This window comes from Petaurus breviceps, unplaced genomic scaffold (assembly GCF_028583685.1).
Source record: "Petaurus breviceps papuanus isolate PSGF00001 unplaced genomic scaffold, PetGlider_PUasm1.0 90769, whole genome shotgun sequence".
In the NCBI taxonomy this organism is placed as follows: Eukaryota; Metazoa; Chordata; class Mammalia; order Diprotodontia; family Petauridae; genus Petaurus; species Petaurus breviceps.
The window spans coordinates 17,685,625-17,703,596 of record NW_027187341.1 but is presented as its reverse complement, the minus strand read 5'-3'; the positions used below and the strand labels follow the sequence as shown (position 1 = coordinate 17,703,596).

Below are 17,972 nucleotides of genomic sequence, written 5' to 3'. Positions count from 1 at the left end.
CCTTAGGAATACCCGGGGGATATGAATGAAGACCTACATGATGGCCCTTGATAACAGTAACACTAATTATAATGAGGAGCTCCTTGCAGCCTTTACTTTGCGTGGTGAGGGGGCATGTATGTGGTTTGTGTCTAGCGCAGTATGGGAGAGGGTTTTACGTTTTTGTGGAATGTGGTAACTGTGGCAGAAGAGTCTCCTTGTTGGGGGGGTGGGTGGCTGGGATGGGGTGGGAAGGTACAGAGGAGAGAATAACATTCATTGTCTTTAATTTTATCATCCACCTTCTTATCTTCACTTCATAGGTCTTATAGAGGTAGAATGTAAGAAGATCTCTTAACATAGATATAAGGAAGTCACAGAAATCATCTATTCCTTCAAGAAGATAAGCAACAGGATCCTTTGAAATAGTACACTAAGAAAATTATACTTTTGTGTAAACCAAACTGATCCTTGAAAATATTACTAGTTTGTCCATCCTAATAATGTCTAAGGCTTTTTCTAGAGTACTTAATACTTGGCAGCAAGGGCCAGATATATTTCTGTACCGCATATTCTTTTTTAGAATTAAAAGATATGTAGCTCTAAGAATGCCAGCCCCGGTGTCAGGAGACCCAGGATTGGTTCCGGCCTCAGATACTTGGCACCCACACAAAATAACTGGCCATGTAACCTTGAGCAAGTTACTTAACCCCAATTGCTTTAAAAAAAAAAAAAAGATATGTAGCTCTACCAGGAAAATTGCATTTAGTAAAATTGATTGTATTTAAAGCCCAGAGTACTTAGAAGATGGCTATCCTCTATCCATAGTTAGCAGAAAGAATTGAGTGATGGAATTTTAAGCTATTTAACCACAGTATTTTAATAGCTTTGTCCTAAGTGCTTTTGGAAATATCCCTAGCAACATGTCTTTATATTAGCAACATGTATTAAAGGAAAAGAGAGGGTGTATTAGAGGGATTTGTTGCTTTCCTGTCTGTTTTATCACTGTCTGATATAGTAGGTAGGTGCCTGAGCTGCTGAGTTTCTGTGTTGATTGCAAGCCTCTGAGCATAAGGGATCTCTCGTGTAGGCTTTTTTTTTGGTACAAAAAGTAGGCAGATGGGCTATTCAGTTTATATCTCATATACTTAATGCACTCTACCAGAATAAATATGTAAGAATTTTGAAATTCCTATTTCTTTCTTTAAATTTTTAATAGCCCTTGCATTTACTTCAGTAATATCATGGATACCCATAACTGAACTCAGAGATATGGACATAACAGAATATTTTATGTTGAATGATCCATAACCACATTCGTTTATTCATTTAAAAAAAATACCATATGGCAAACTGCTTGTGAGGAGGCCCTTGGGACCATATAAAACAAAAATGGGAAACTGAGCTTTAGACTAGGTAAACAAATATGGTAATCTGGGACCTTCTCTTAGGCCTCTAGGATGAGTGGGATAGATAATCTCTCCATCTTGGAGGAGTAATGATGTTAAATGGCCACAGTCTTTTGAAAATGATGATCATTTATAGAAAATAGATATGCTTCAGATTTCAAATTTTTTTTTAAAATTAAGCTCATAGAATTCCTTCCATCTTTTTAGTTCCTTTATTGTCCTGTTTTCATCACTATATACGACTTCTGACACACTTTACATTCTTGACCTATTCTTAATCGTTTTATGTTAAGTTAGTCATTAGCTCACTTGCCTATGTCATCTTCAACTTTAGTTAGCTATTTATGTTATAAAAATGTTTTTTGTTACATATAAATTTTGTATAATCACTGTAGGAAAACAAGACTTGTTACTGTCCCTAGGACATACTGAATTTGTGCTAATGGGATTTGAAAATTAGTATTTTAGTATACTTAACTCAGGTTTCAGATAATTTTACTTTAAACGTAAATATGCCTTACTTAACACTTTCTTTGTGGTAGTATTTGTGGAGTTATGGTTGCATGTCTTTTTTTTTTAAGATTGCATATCCTTTCTTAAATAGAGCTATTTTGCCTCTGAATAGAATCAAAATAATTTTTAAAAAGAATATCCATGATTCTTCCTTTTTGTCTTTTAGTTGTCTGACCTATATAAGATTGAACAGCACCATTTCACTAATTTGAAAAAAGGGGATTGTGGGAAGATGCCATCCTGCTAAGAGGCAGAGGATCCCAGATCACCCCTCAAAAAGTTTCTCCAAGTTAAAGGGCTAAATTTCTCACATTTGATTTTCCTCTGATTGTGTTAAAGAGGCAGGACATAGAAATGACAGTATCTTAGGTTGAGAAAATTACTTGGCTAACCCCTGGTTCCAGATTATCAAAAGTGTATTGTCAGTCATATTAATGTGGTTAAATGATTTGAGACACGATAGAAGTCTGAGGGGACAAAAGCCTTTCTTACAAACATTCATTATTTTAGAATTTTTTTTCTTTCTAGTTTTCTTTTTCCAATTTCATGACCTTTTTAAATGAAGAATCTTTCTGTTTTAAAGTTTAACTTCTTCAGATATCCTCAAATACTATCAATCTAACCATGATTCTTTTTTTTTTAATCTGTGATAATTAATAAGTAATGGAGATAGCAGGTTGTTCAAATCAATAATTGATATTTAGACTTCATTTTTTTTTTACCTTGAGCATGTATCTTCTTCCTTACCAAGTCTTTTGTCTGAATTGCTAACATATATAAAACAAAATTGATTTGAGTTTTGATTTACTTTATCTCTGATAAGATATCAAAGAGCAGTGAAATGGTCAAATAGCAAACAGAAAGAGGACAAAGACACAAAGAATGACAATTAATCCACAAGCATTTACTAAATCCCAATTATATACCATGTACTGTGTTAAGTGCTGGTAATACCAAGAAATTAAACAGTGCCTGTTTTCACAGAGCTTATGTTCTATCAAGGCAGATGTTTTCATAAATGAGTTTGTACAAAATTTATACAAGGTTGAAAAATAATTTTTGAGGAAGAGCACTAGTAACTGGGGAAATCAGAAAAGGCTTCATTTAGAAGATATCGCGTGAGTTGAGTTTTGAAGAAAACAGTGGCCTGTAACAGGCAGAGATCGGGTGGGCATTCCACCTCCATAAAGCCAGTGTACAGATTCAAAAATAGATTGTGTCATTTATGAAGGCCAGCAAGGAGGCCCATTTAACTGACCAGAGAATATTAGAAGGAATAATATGTGGTATGATTAGAAAGATATGCTAGGGACAGGTTGTGAAAGGCTGTCAAAGGTAAACCTATAGGCAAGAGTTGGGAAGCCCTGGAGCATATTAAATAGGGGAATAGCATCAGACCTATGCTTTCATAAAATCAAAAATAAAATACAATCTAATGTCTTCCTTATGAATCTCAAAAAATTAAGAAACCAAAAAGGCTAAAGTAATAATCATCAATAGTTATCTTCCTAAGTGACTAAAAGTAGAAAACAGTAAATAATCAAGTCCCTGCCATGCCAAAGATGTAATAGTACCAAAACATATTATACCACCACTCAACTGATTAGTGCAAATCACTTATAAATTGGCTGAGAAAAAATAATTTAATATGTTCCCAAGGCAGATTTCCCACTGTTCAGATCATCTGCATTATTAGCATGAAGAGTTGAGATTCTGTATGGTGTCAAAGCCACAAATTGAGAAAATCCACTAGCATTTCATTAATTTTAGGTCATATTTATTGTTCTCATCATAAAATGTATTTAAACTAAAGTCTCCTTTGTTTATTAAGGATCAGTAATTACTACTACTGAGTAAAAGATAATGTGCTAGAATGTCATACAGTTGTAGAATATGCAATATTGCATATAGGCCTAGTGTGATGCAGTATTTTTTAATGATAACTGTTTTCACCATGACTCAGGGTTTTAATTAAACCAGCATTAATGATTATATTTCAGAAAAGAGCTACAGATAGATACCTAATTAGTAAATTTTCTTGTTTTCTAACATTCACCCACATTTAATAGGCCATAACGTAAAATAACTACCCTCGATTATAAACTTAGTTGTTAATAATTAGGAGATTTTTCATTTACTATAACTTTTTTCTTTTCTGTAAATAGCATTTCATATTTTCCAATTATTTGTAAAGATAGTTTTCAGCATTCGTTTTTTATAAGATTTTGACTTCCAGATCTTTCTCCCTAGGGCCTCTCCCCTTCCCCAAGACAGCAAGCAATCTATTACAGGTTATGTATGTACAGTCATGTTAAACACATTTCCATGTTAGTGAAAAAAGAATCAGAATAAAAGGGGAAAACCACAAGAAAGAAAAAAACAAAAAAAAAAGTGAAAATGTTTTAATCTGCATTCAGACTCCCAAGTTCTTTCTCTGGATGTGGAGCATTTTCCATCACAAGTCTTGGAATTGTCTTGGATCTTTGTATTACTGAGAAGATCTAAGTCTATCATAGTTGATCATCACACAGTGCTGCTGACTATAACCTTTTAAGATTAGAAAAATAATTTGTAAACTTAAAACCCAGCAGACTCCAAAAATAAGAAAGTAGAGAAATCCATATCGTCATTATGAAAAAGTAATTCATATGTGTTAGTTGAAAGTTACCCAGGTGGCTCTTGGTGGGAAGATAGATAGAGCACATCTATCTGACCTTCCAAATTTTGCATTCTGTGCAACTCCTTTAATTACTATGATAGCTTTTTCATCATATCCATATATTCTTTTTTTTAACAAGTTGATCCTTTTAGTTTTTCTAAATGCTTATATTCAGACTTTCTCATATCTGAAATAATCAACATTAATTTTATTTTTTTCTTCTTAGTTCTAGGCACGGACAGGGTGGAACAGATGACCAGAACTTACAATGACATTGACATGGTCACACACCTTCTGGCTGAGGTAGATTCACATCTTTCCCTTGAGTAAAGATCAGTAACTTAAGTTCAAATGATTGTTTTTCTTTAGCAGCAATAAGGAAATTAATTCCTTGGCTTGTCTTATCAGGAGTTGCTGTAACTTAAATACTTGGAAACCATTGAGTCTATATTTATTTGGATCCGATTAGATATTAAAATTCAGGTGCAGAGTAATTAGAAATACTGTATTGAAAACTCTCTTGCTTTAGCCCAATTAAGCATATAGATCTATCACTACCTATCCCTGAATACTTATTCTCTTACCCCTTCTCTAGCTTTTTTGCCAGCCTAGACTTTGAGCCTCAGAACTCTTTTCCTTTTAGCATCTCTCTGGATCTTACTTTCTCATCTGTAACATGAGGCAGTTAGAATAGATAATTATTTTATAAAGTCTCTTCTGCCTTTAACCGTCTTATGATCCTACTCTGAAATAATATTGTCCCTGTCTTCTAGAAACTTAGCCTGTATAGAGCCACTTTCTTTCCTTTCCTTTTTCTTTTTCTCATCTCCATTTTACCCAGACTGGGAGTGCAGCAGCCAGCCATGGGCTTGATCCCAATACTAATCACCCCCTGCTCTGTTTTTTCAGTGTGGGCAGCCCAGTGGCCCTCTACTCTGGGGACCTACCCTGTTGGTGCTTGACTTCATCTCAGATGCCTAGTTTGATTTAGTCCTACTACATTTCAGAGCTCTCAGACTTCTGTGATTCCCCCAGCTTCAGCCCCCCTCAGGAACAGGGCTGATACAGTCTTGCACCACCACACCCAGCTATAAAGCTGGTCCCAACACACCTAACTACTGGCAGTTCATTTCAGTGCCCCCTTTTTGATTACACTACTTAATAATTGTGTCTCCTGGCCCTGCCTCTAAGGGTCACATTCACATGTATTCTCTAGTTCTCCACAACCTTGTGAAGATGATGAGCAATAACTCAATATGAAAAATTAGATATTGATTTGCATTTAGCACTGAGCCCTTCACATGTTTGACTGAAACATTTTCCTCCTTTCTCTTCTCTGGAATCAAAATGGAATTTGACATTTCCTAGGAATTTGCATTTGTGACTAGTTTCTGGAGTGTATTGGATTAAGTAACACTTTACTTACTGTCAAGTGAAAACCCTGTTTGATGTTTGAGCAGAGAGATCGGGACCTTGAGCTAGCAGCTCGTATTGGACAAGCTCTCTTGAAGAGGAACCATGTTCTATCTGAACAAAATGAAGCCCTTGAGGAGCAACTGGGACAAGTCTTTGATCAGGTGAGTGGTTTTCCTGAATGATAGAGGCCTTGAGAGGGCAGAGTTATCTACTGTGGTGGATTCTCTGAAACGATTCCATCACATAAGGCCCCTCTGTCAGGTAGAGTATTTTGACTGCCATTACAGTGAACACAGTGGTGGAAGGAGATGTTTTGAAGGTCATCTATTATGTGATTATGGTCTTATTAATCATGTGAAAGTAACTTAATACTTGTGGAGTAACACTCTGTTCTGCCTCTGTTTTAGCTGTGCTATTTGTGTCTTATGAAACTTCATCTTGGATTTATGTTAAAGATCCATCATTACTTAAGGAATCTGTAATTTGGTCAGTGATGCTCTTCCTCCCATCACCAGTATTGATCACAACCTGTATTATATCACTTAGTAGATGGTCTTTCTGAACTTAACTTGGTTGGTCTTTGGACAATGTGGCAGCCCCAAACCCAAAGCTTTGACTGCTTGGTGTAGAATCTGCCAACGTTTGCTTTCTATTAGCATATCCTTTGACATCCTAGAGTCCTTTCTGTGACTTCTTGAAACAAAGGAAGGCTTTAATGGAAGATGTGAAAGATAGGAACCCCTCTTTTTCCTTTGATGTCTTTAGTCTGTTATTCACAGTTTAAATAGAAAATGTGGCTTGCCTCGTAACAATAAATTTGTTCATTTCAATTTATTTCTTTTGAACTGTAACTTATAATGATTAAATTATTAAAACTTCAAAGCTGCATTGTAACAAAAATGTTCTCAATTTGTAGCTTGATGAAGACTGAGTGAAGTTTTTTCATCTTTTACTATCTTTCATGTTGGTCAGGAAAATGTTACTTTTAGAGTTGTTGTCTTAGTTTAAACTGTGGTACAATTCTCTGAATCCAGAGGCCATGTTGTCTGCTATATAAAGTATGACATAGAAAACACATAGGGTAAATCAGATCCTTTTTGTTTTTAGGTTAATCAGCTGCAGCATGAGCTGTCAAAGAAAGATGCATTACTTCGAATTGTCTCCTTTGCTTCAGAAGAGAGTGAAACCGATTCGAGCTGTTCTACACCACTTAGATTCAATGAGTCTTTCAGCCTTTCTCAAGGTCTTTTACAGCTGGACATGCTACAAGAAAAACTCAAGGAACTGGAGGAAGAGAATTTGGCTCTCCGATCTAAGGTAACCTAATCCTAATCTTCTCTTACTTCCCAGTGCATGTTAAAGTTCGGGGGTTAGAGGTGGGATGGAGTAGAAAGGAAGATCTAGTATGTTTAGAGCAAGGTTTCTTAATCCAGGGTCCATAAATTTTTTTTTTAAGAAATACTTGTAAATTTTGATAGCTATGTAATTGGTTTCCTTTATAACCCTGTATATTTCATTTTACTCATTCGTTTAAAAAGATTGTTCTGAGAAGGGCACATTGGCTTCACCAAACTTCTGAAGGGGATCCATGACCCTAAAAAAAGGTTAAGAACTCCTGATTTAGAGTATGCTCAAGATTTCCTTTAGGTTACACCACTCATGCCTATCTATGCATTCCTATGGACCTACATTTACATACTTTAAAAGAGAGAGGGTGTTGAACTTTACAAGAAAAAGAAGTTTAGAAAATTCTCTAGCATTCTTTTGGTAGACTATTTCACCCAAATCAACTTCAAAAGTATGAACTATAACTTCAGTCTTGAGTATACATGAAACACATCTATTCACAGAGATTGCTTTTTTCTGTACCACTCATTGGTTGGTATGTGTGAGATTGTGTCCTTAACTATTTCTTATCCATCCAGAATATCTAACCTAAATAGAGGATTCAGTATATTGGGATTTATTCCCTTGAGTCATAGTGGAAAGTGGGATGCCACAGTGAAAAGAGCTCTCAGTTTAAATCCCTGTCCTGCCTCTTCCTACCTGTATCAGCCTGGGTAGGCCTCTTAAACTCCCTGAGTCTCACTCAGTCCCTTGTCTGTCAAGTGAGAGGGTTAGACTAATTTGACATCTCAGTCCCTTTCAGCTTTTAAGTCTATGATTCCATCATCCTTGTAGGGTAGGGTATCTTGTGATTATCCTTCACTGGCTTCTCTTCCTCCTTTCATTCCCTAAAAGGAGCTAGATGTTGTGTAAGAGCCTTACCCTTTCCCTCCCTTTGTGAGCTCAGTATTCCACTCCCGTGGAAAGTGACACCTGAATCCATATCCCAAGCCTGCCTTAACCTTTCTTCCAAATTAGAGTCCTCCATTTCCTACCCAATGAACAAGTGCACATCAGCTGCATCTTGTCTAAACATGGTGTCTCCCTCAGTGTCCAACACAGGGACTCTTCATGCAGTAGGTGCTTAGATGTGTGCTGAATTTTAATCATTCATTCAGCAGGCATTTATTCAGTGGCAATTATGTAGAAGACACAGCAGTAGATGCTATAGATACAAAGACAAAAATAAATTAGGTCTTGACCTCAAAGAATTCATGTTTTACTGTGGGAAAACAACATGTGCATCAATTAGCAATACAAAAGATATACAAGATAAATAAATACAAAGCCCTGGGGTTGGGGGAGAGGGAGAGAGAGGGAGAGAAATAACTGGGGGAATATGGACGGGCCTCTTGTAAAAGGCACCATTTGGGCTGAGCCTTGGACATGATCTTTTGGAGAGGTAGATTGTGAAAGGAATGCATTTTGTTTGTAGGAGATAGCTTAGGAAGTTCGTGGAGGCAGGAGATAAAACATAGCATAGCATGCATTGGTAAGTAAGTTTATTTAAGCTGGAACACAAGATTAACAAGGGAGGGCCATACATGTGAGATCAGCTTAGGAAGTTAGGTTGGAACCAAGCTATGAAGGACTGTAAGTGTCAGCCAGAGGAGTTTGTGCTCAGTTCCAAAGGCAGTAGGGAGCCCCTCTTTAGGTCTTCTTCTTAAAGTGATTAAACACTTTAGGAATGTCATTGTGGAAGCTCTGTGAAGAATGTATTGGATAAGGAAGAGCCTGGAGACAGGGAGACCAATTAGAAGGCTGTGGCTATCATTTAGGCAAGAGTTGATAAGAGAAAAGAGCAGATGAGGCAATTTGCCAGGGAATAGACTTGGCAAAATTTAGCAACTGACTGGATATGAGGGGTGAGGGACAGCGAATAGGAGAGGGTGATGGGCATTGCTGGTTCAGGTGATTGAAGGATGGTAGTTTCCTCAAAGGAAATAAGGAAGTTAGGAAGAAGGATGGGTCTTAGGAGAAAAGATAATGAGTTCTGTGTAGATATGTTGAGTTTGAGGTACCATCTGCAGTTGGAAATATTGCTGTTGGCAGTTGGTGTTGCAGTACCAAAGCTTAGGATATGGACTAGAGCTGGATTTGTCAACCTGGGATTCATCTGTATAGAGATGATCATTAAATTCATAATAGCTGATAAGATCATCAAGAAAAAAGAAAGTTTCCTTTAGGGGATAGGCTATGGATGATGGACCAGTAAAAGAGACTGAGAAGAAGGAGGAGAGAGAGGAGTCACAAAAACCCAAGGAGGAGAGAGCGATTAGCAGGGCTGCAGAGATTGAAAAGAATGAAAATTAAGAATAATCCCTCTGGTTTAGCCATTAGCCACCTTGAAGAAAGTAATTTCAGTTGAGTGTTGAGGTCACAAACTATGTAGGAACGGAGTGAGGAATGAGTGAAAAGAAAGGAAGTGGAGACAGTCTTTGTAGGAGTTTGGTTGTGAAAGGATGCTAGCTTGAGAGGATGTAGGGGCAAAGTGAAGGTTCCGATAGGATGGGGAAGACTTGAGCGGGCATAAAGGGAGAGATTAAGGAATAGCAAGGGGAGAGGTAACGGGATGACAGAACAAACTACTGAAAGAGGTGAGATCCAAAGGCATCAAGGGTGGACCTTGGTGTAGAGAAAATCTTCTTTGTGAGAGACAGAGTCAGAGAGGGCGGTGGGTGATAGCAAGGTGTGTCTATAATTTGTGACCTAGCATATCAATTCTATTAATACACTGGTTAATTGTGTATTAATTCACCCAGAGGCTTGGGTAGAAATTTGGGTCCCAAAGCTAGCCTGGTTCACTCCATAGACATTTGTGCTTTACTTTTTATTTCCTACCAACTTGCTAATCAGTTGCTCACAAAGATTGCAATAAAAATTCCTTTGTGGTGATTTTTGCATTCTCTTTCCTTCTAGAACTAGAATGATACTTGATGCTGCAAATGTTTTCTTGGTTTTTGTCTTTCTAATCCAGCATACTCTGTTTTGTGTAGAGTCCTGATAATCATCATGATGTGTCTTTTCCTCATCCACCTTTTTCCCTTGCCTACTTCTAATAAAAAAAAAAGTTTAATGTATCCTTGGTGTGTGTATATATGTTTAAAGTGCCCTAGGGCTTGTACATCACCTGTGTTAATGCTTGCATGGAAAGTGTCAAGGTTATTCTTAGTTCACTGTGACAAAGTCCTGTGGAAGTATCATTATGAAATCCCTCATTTTATGATTGATAGTGTACAGACATATAGTTTTATGGAGGTATCATCATGAACTTGTATATCCTTATATCTCAAATGAGATATACAGGTTATTTCAGTTACTGATAATTCATTATTAAAGAATTAAAATATATTGCTATTACAGAATGCACTGAAATCACTTCTTTTTTCTATTAAAGGCTTGTCACATAAAGACTGAAACAATTACCTATGAAGAGAAAGAGCAGCAACTTGTCAATGACTGTGTTAAAGAACTCCGTGAGTACTAGATTTCCATTCCATCATTGCAACTCAGCTATAGACAGTTCTAGAATGGTCTTTTTTCAAGCTTGGCAATGCTTAAATTTTTTTGTTATTTTTAGTGAACATCTAAGTCATCAGATATTTAAGGGCCTACCAATTAAAACAACTTATTCCCCCATTCTTTAAGCACCTGTCATGTGCAAGACACTGAAATAAGTATAAGGGTTACAGAGAGAAAAATGAGGTAATTCCTACCCCTAAGGAACTTAAGCTATGTGTTTCATGAACTTCAAGTTTGCAGTTGACTAAATTTTTATTTAAAAGTCAAATTGAAGATTTCCCTAAGAATATTTCAAACAGCTGTCATTCTTGGTATGTAGCCTCATATAGCCTTCTTGATTAAATGAGAAAGGTGGACTAGGGTGATAGCCAAGGTTCTTATGTTTCTATGATCATAAAGATCCATAATGTCAAATAAAGCACCAAATACAATTTTCGAATATTTTACTTCCCCTCTCCCTAGTTGTTAAATCAGACTTATATTGCTGTCCATAATACCAGAGTACAACAACTGAAAAGATGTGGAAAAAAAGACAGTGAGCACGTCACCTAAAAGAGGGATAAGGGAGCTCTTTCTGTAAAGAACCATTGACACCCAAAACCATCGATCAAGAACAGCATAAATGAGAATTCAGTTTAGGTTTTAGGTCAAAAGATGTTTGAGAGAAAGGATAAGGTGTTGTGCCAGACCAGTTTTTAAACTAAAGATAGGAAATGCAATTCTGTTCAATGCATTTGAACAATTGAAAAAAATTTTTTTATTACTGTTAATTAAGAGGAACAACCAGGAAGAAATAATAATAGTTGATAAAAATAATAACTAGCATTTATATAGTGCCTACTATATGCTGGGCACTGTGCTAAACACTTTGTAAATAACATCTCATTTGATTCTTATAACAACCTTGGGAGGTAGGTGCTATTATTACCCTCATTTTACAGATGAGGAGACTGAGGCAAACAGTTAACAGGTTAAGTGACTTGCTAAGGGTTACATAGCTGGTAAGTGTCGCAGATTGAATTTGAACTCAGGTCCAGTGCTCTACCCTTGTAACTTCCTAAGAAAAGAAGTGGGACAAGGGAAGGGAAGAAGAGAGAGAGAGAGACACCAAAAGAGAGAAGATGGCTGTAGCTTATGTAATGAATGTGGCTATTAGTCCTTCCTGTTCATTTAGGCTACAAGCATCTATAGATTAAGTTATCCCAGAATTTTTGTGCTCTAAGAAATAGGTTAAAGGACTTCACAGAGCTACTAAATTGCAAAGCTAGCTTTCTGTTTACTCATTACTCTCCTTGAAGTCTAATTAACTCTCCACCAATTTAAAAAAGTCTTTTCTGAACTGAGAAACAGCTAAGAGGGGTGGGGAGGAGGGATCTGGTTTTTTATGTTTTGGTGGGCTGTTCTTTCCTCTCGATTTTAAAGTTTATTTTTGAAATAAATATTTACATTCTCTTGGAATCCTCATAGCTTAACATGGGTGAAAGAATGATAGAGGTTTTAGAAATTTCCCCTAAAAATGTTGAGTGTTTTGCTAGCTTGCCTAAAAATCTATCTGCCTTACAAAGGCTACTTGCTTGTCTTTTGAGTGATGAGAGTTGCCTGCCTTCTCAGTAAACAGGCTGTCATTTCTTTCATTTTCCAGATATTTTTCAAATCAAATCTTTTGTTTTTTTAAGATTAATTAGGTGATACTACAGATGATCATGAGTGTTCCCCCCCAGGGAAAACTCAGTGAAAACCCTTTGAGGAGTGAAGTAGGCTAGGTGTAAAAGATTGGGTTTGGATTGTTTTTATTCTTCTAAGTGGGTTGGTCATGTGTTATTTTTATTTATTGTTTTTAGCTCTATTAGAATCTTGCTAGGTTAAGAAAATGCTAGTTACCTATGCCTAGGATTGCATTTTGACATCTTAAACATACTATTATGTCTTACCTATTGTACTGATAAGAGCTGTTTCTGAGTCATGGGCCAAATACCCCACCCTCCCAAAAATATCTCAAAGAAATTATACCCCTATTAGAACTAAATGTTAAATTCTTTCTATGTGCTTCAGTTGATATTTCAGTTTAAATGCCTTAATTTGCATAAATGACTGTTTTCTTCATGAGGTTGCCTTTCTTCTCTCCCTCTACTCCTCAACTCTATTGAAATAGAAAATAACCAAAAGCATAGTTGTTTACATTTTTGAAAGAGGGCAGTTCCTGCCTATTGTGTAGGATGGCAAACTTTAGTTACTGTGTATATTTAGCCTTACATATTAAGTATAATACTACTTAAAATGTGAAAGGAAAGAACAAAATAAATGTTTTATTCACAATTAGGAGAACATGCCACGCATGCCTTTTGGGGAGACATAATGGGGTCAAAACTAAGCATTTTCTTCGAAGAAAAGTGCTTGAAAAGTAACGATTAACTATCTTTGTTTCAAAGACACCATTGTATAGATTTGAAAAACATATCAACATTTTTTATGTTCTTTTAAAATAAAATACAGTTTCTTTAAAAAATATTATACTTGGAATTGCTACTCTTTTCGAAACTTGCTTAACTTGACTAATTCTTTCATTGTTATTCACTTGTTTCAGTCATGGCTGATTCCTTGTGACTCCATTTGGGGTTTTCTATGCAGAGATGCTGGAGTGTTTTGTCATTTCCTTCTCCAGCTCATTTCACAGCGTTCTAGAAGACGTCATGTGGTTTGAGCTTAGACCCTGGGTGTCATCTTTAACCAGTGTTTGCCCTCGGTTGTGATGGCCTTTCATCTGTTGCTATACCATGAAAGAAGGTCATACACCATACTGTAATTTTTAAGGCAGATCCTAGATTCATAAACCAGCTGGATCTGAGAAAGTTGTTCTTTAGCAGGGCTAGCATTTACGGTGATTGGCATTGCCAGCAGCCGAGTGAAGAGTAGTCAGGGCTCTGAGTTATGGACCCGGGCTGTGGCTCCGGAGCTGGGTGGTCTTGTTCAGATCACTGTAGGCAGAGAAATGCCACTGTTTGTTCCCCTGGTGGCCTTAGAATTAGAAGCATCACTTTTAACTCCATTTCTCTCTCAGGTGAGACCAATGCGCAGATGTCCAGGATGACAGAGGAGTTATCAGGGAAGAGCGATGAACTGATTCAATACCAGGAAAAGATCTCCTCCCTCTTGTCTCAGATCCTTGATCTTCAGCACACACTTAAAGAAGTAGGTTCAGAGGCACAAGCCACTTTCGTGCCTGTCGTTAGACCACAGAATATTCTAAATGGATCCTAGCATATCCGTGCAGTTTCTTTCATACTCACTCCATCTGTTCTGTTAGCACACCATGCCACCTGTACTGTGGGACAGGCCTTTGGCTGTCACCATCCCTTCCTCATCCATCCAGTCTGTCCAATGCACCACTGCCAGTTCAGTCATCATAATGCACATTTCTGATCCATTCACATCTCTGCTTGAAAACTGTCCTGGTTCTTCATGTCTACCAGGTAGTTATGTCTACTTAGCCTAGAACTTGAGACCTAGGCAGACTGATTCCAGTCTGTCTTCAGCCTGTCTCACACGACTCCCTGTCACATGCTCTTCTTCAACCAAACTGGAATACTTGTGATCCCCCAAATACGCTTTCCTGTCTCAACATCTTTGCATATACTGCTGCCTGTGTCCGTCTCCACTTCTGAGTCTTCTCTGGAAAACAGAGTAACTATTCGCTTAACTCAAATGGCTGCCATGTGACCATTAGTAAATAATCCTTTTAGTTCTCTGGACAATTTGGAGGAGAAATAGTTTTTGTCCATGTTAGACTTTTACAGCTATTTTTGTAATTATGAGTCTAATATTATAATTAGGATTTTATAAAATTTCTTTGTCAGGAGTAACTTATTCATATCAGAGTTTCTTATGATATATGCTTCCTTCATAAAAAAAGAACAACTGTATGTTATATGCTTAAAATTTTAAGTATTTCTTTTTAACATGGCACTAGCATGTGATTGAAAAGGAGGAACTGAGGCTTCACCTACAAGCTTCCAAAGATGCCCAAAGACAGCTGACAATGGAGGTAATTTGTTTTCTTGTCTTTTCTGTGTCTCTCTTCTTCTAGCGAATGGAGGGTTCGCTAATTCTTCGGTGGTTTTTATGAAGAATTATATAACTTAAGAAAATGGAGGAAAGCAATGATTTTTTTTAAATTTAATTGGGAGGCATCTGTGGACTATTATTGGCATGTTCTATGAATGATTAAAAATTTTTAATTCTGTAGAATTCTTCAGTAAAAATAGATTTTTCAGTCTAACTCAAATGACCACTAACACTAACCCTTTTACATAGGGTCAATAAACTCAAATGAGAAAGGCAGAGTTCATTGTCATAAAGGAGCCTACCTTGTCAACCTACTACTTAAAATAGCAATAGAAATACCAAAAAGAAGCAAAACTACCAGAAACCCTCAAAAGTTGGAAGTAGTTCACAGAAATTATGGATTCAGTGGTCTCCCATCTGAGATCCTGTGAAATAGGAGATGGCTGGTCCATGGGTTTCCTCCCAGAGTCAGAACCACGTAAGAAGGACTCTGGCATTGGAGGACATGGAAGAATGGGAATACCTTGTGGGAAGAGCAGGTGTGAGTGGGTTGCTGTTAGTATTATGTGACATCAAAAATCCATTGAAGTATTTCAAGGCAGCTAGGTGCCACAGTGGGAAAGAGTGCTGCACAGGGAGTCAGAAAGGCCTGAGTTCAAATCCTACCTCAGACATTTGCTAACTCTGTGACCCCAGGCAAGTCATTTAACTTCTCCCAGCCTTGGTTTCCTCGTCTGAAAAATGGGGATAACAACAGCACCTACCTCCCAGGGCTGTTATGAGAATCCGGTGAAATAAAATACATATAGTGTTTTTCAAACTTTGATATACTACATAAATATTAACTGTAATTATTATTGTTATTTCTACAAAAAAACAAGAAAGGACAGACAAAATTTGAATACAGTGTGCCGAAAGTTAAGATTGGCATTTATTTCAGAATCAACTTTGTAAGAATAACTAAACATTCTTGTAAAAAACAAAATACTTAAAGATCAAGATGACTTTAAGAGAACAGGCATTGGGGGCAGCTAGGTGGCGCATAGAATAAAGCACCGACCCTGGAGTCAGAAGGACCTGAGTTCAAATCTGGTCTTAGACACTGGACACTTGCTAGCTGTGTGACCTTGGGCAAGTCACTTAATCCCAATTGCCCTGCCTTCCCCCCTCCAAGAAAAAAGAGAGAGAGAGAACAGGGATCATCCCATGTAACGCTTTAATCCATAGATACTTTTCAGCTATGAATAATTGGATGATATATCAGTGGAATCACCAGTAATGAGGTTAAAGATTAGTACTATTTTAATTAACTATTGAAGGATCCTTCAGTGCTTGAAGAGAGAGAAGGAAGGGATTGATGTTGCTCTTCACAGATCCATGAGGTGGGGAGGTGAGACATGAAACGTTAAGCTTTTGTAAAACTTAATAATATAAAATATATGGACTTTTCCACGTGTGAGTTTGAGGAAGGATTAGTCTAGTGAAATACGGGTAATTATATTCCTTCTCTCAGATGATCCTTCTGCTTTAAAGACATTGCTTTACTCCATGTGATTAGGAAGAATAAAAAAAAAATCCCATGTTCTCAAACTATGCAAAAATTTCACATATGCATTATGTTGGTTTCTTTGTTCATTTCACCAGGAACTCCCCATGGAAATGCCCTCTACCAAAGCAGATGGCAACTCTCCTTGCATTTTGTCATCTCAGAGGGCTTCCCAGAGGATCAGATATTTAGGCAAAACAGTTAAAAACCCATCTGATTTACTTAGGTTCTTCATAATGAGCCAGTCTATTAAATATGATTACAAATGTATAACCTCTCTGACATTAACTGTCTGTGTGACTCTAGGCAAGTCCCTCATCTATAAAATGGAACAATAATGCCCAGAGCTGGTGGAAAAGACTTTGTAAACCATAAAGCATTAAAGAAATTTTTATGGTTAATTTGTTTAATGCCTGTGAATTAATTGGGTCTCTAGAAAGACAAATGTAATAAGGAGTTCAATAGAAAATGCTTTTTGCTCTCAACCAACATTTATTACGTGCCTGTTTTGTGCTAGGCACTATCTACATCTACCTATGAGGGCATAAAGAATGATTCCCAAACCAGGGAAATAAATCCTTTGTTTAGAAAGATTAAGTACCTGAAAATGAGGTTAAACCTTCCTGACATTAGTATTTTTTTACTTGAGAGTGATTTTATTTTAATAAAATTTATGGATACTATATGAAATGTGACTAATAGCTAATCTATTAGTTTCCTTCTTGACACTCAAATGGGATAACAGATTTGATAACTGAGATAACAAATTTGATCATCAAGTGGGAAAATACTTTGCAAATCTTAAAGTACTATATAAAAGTATATTATTATTACTCTAGACTATAAATTTAAATTTTAAGGTGGGAGGAATTATATCTATCTCTAGCAGGGATGTGTTTTTGGCATTTTAGGAATATACCAACTGTATTCATTTAGGATGAACTGCTTGACAGCACTGAAAAAAGTTCACTTCTTTCTGGGAAAAGCTTGCTGACTATTGGAGAAGTTTTCTTTCATTGTTGTTCATTCATTGTGTAGTACGTTATATTGATCATTCCTGTCTCTCATTTCAGCTGCATGAGTTACAGGATCGGAACGCAGAGTGTCTGGGAATGCTACACGAATCCCAAGAAGAAGTAAAGGAACTTCGTAGTAGGTCTAGTCCTGCAGCACATTTACATGGGCCCCAACAGTGTGGAGCATTTTCTGCGGTGAGGAAACCATACATAATGTTAAGAAAATTTGGGGGTTTCATATATGCTGTAGGCTGTGTACCATCAGGACAGTCAGTCAGCAGTTCAATAATGTACCTGTTATGTACTCGGCATTGCACTAAGATCTGGGGATAAAAATACAAGCAGAAACACAGCCTCTGCCCTCGAGGAGCTCACATTCTAATGAGAGAAGACAGCCCATAAAAGGAAAGGGGAATGGGGTGGGATGGGTGGGGATGGACATGAGTGGAGGAGGAGGAGACGTG

General features: G+C 37.0%; 1 protein-coding gene across 7 annotated transcripts in view; it reads left to right on the top strand.

The window, feature by feature from the left end:
* The window catches only part of TRAK2 (trafficking kinesin protein 2), a 71,875-nt gene that overhangs the window by 35,879 nt on the left and 18,024 nt on the right, over nucleotides 1–17,972 (top strand). For all 7 annotated transcript variants that reach the window (XM_069068782.1, XM_069068781.1, XM_069068776.1 and 4 more), the window contains 7 exons: nucleotides 4,787–4,863; nucleotides 6,021–6,137; nucleotides 7,084–7,293; nucleotides 10,760–10,838; nucleotides 13,943–14,073; nucleotides 14,852–14,926; nucleotides 17,566–17,703. In XM_069068782.1, the coding sequence (XP_068924883.1) occupies nucleotides 4,787–4,863; nucleotides 6,021–6,137; nucleotides 7,084–7,293; nucleotides 10,760–10,838; nucleotides 13,943–14,073; nucleotides 14,852–14,926; nucleotides 17,566–17,703 (827 nt within the window). The remainder of the gene's footprint in view (nucleotides 1–4,786; nucleotides 4,864–6,020; nucleotides 6,138–7,083; nucleotides 7,294–10,759; nucleotides 10,839–13,942; nucleotides 14,074–14,851; nucleotides 14,927–17,565; nucleotides 17,704–17,972) is intronic.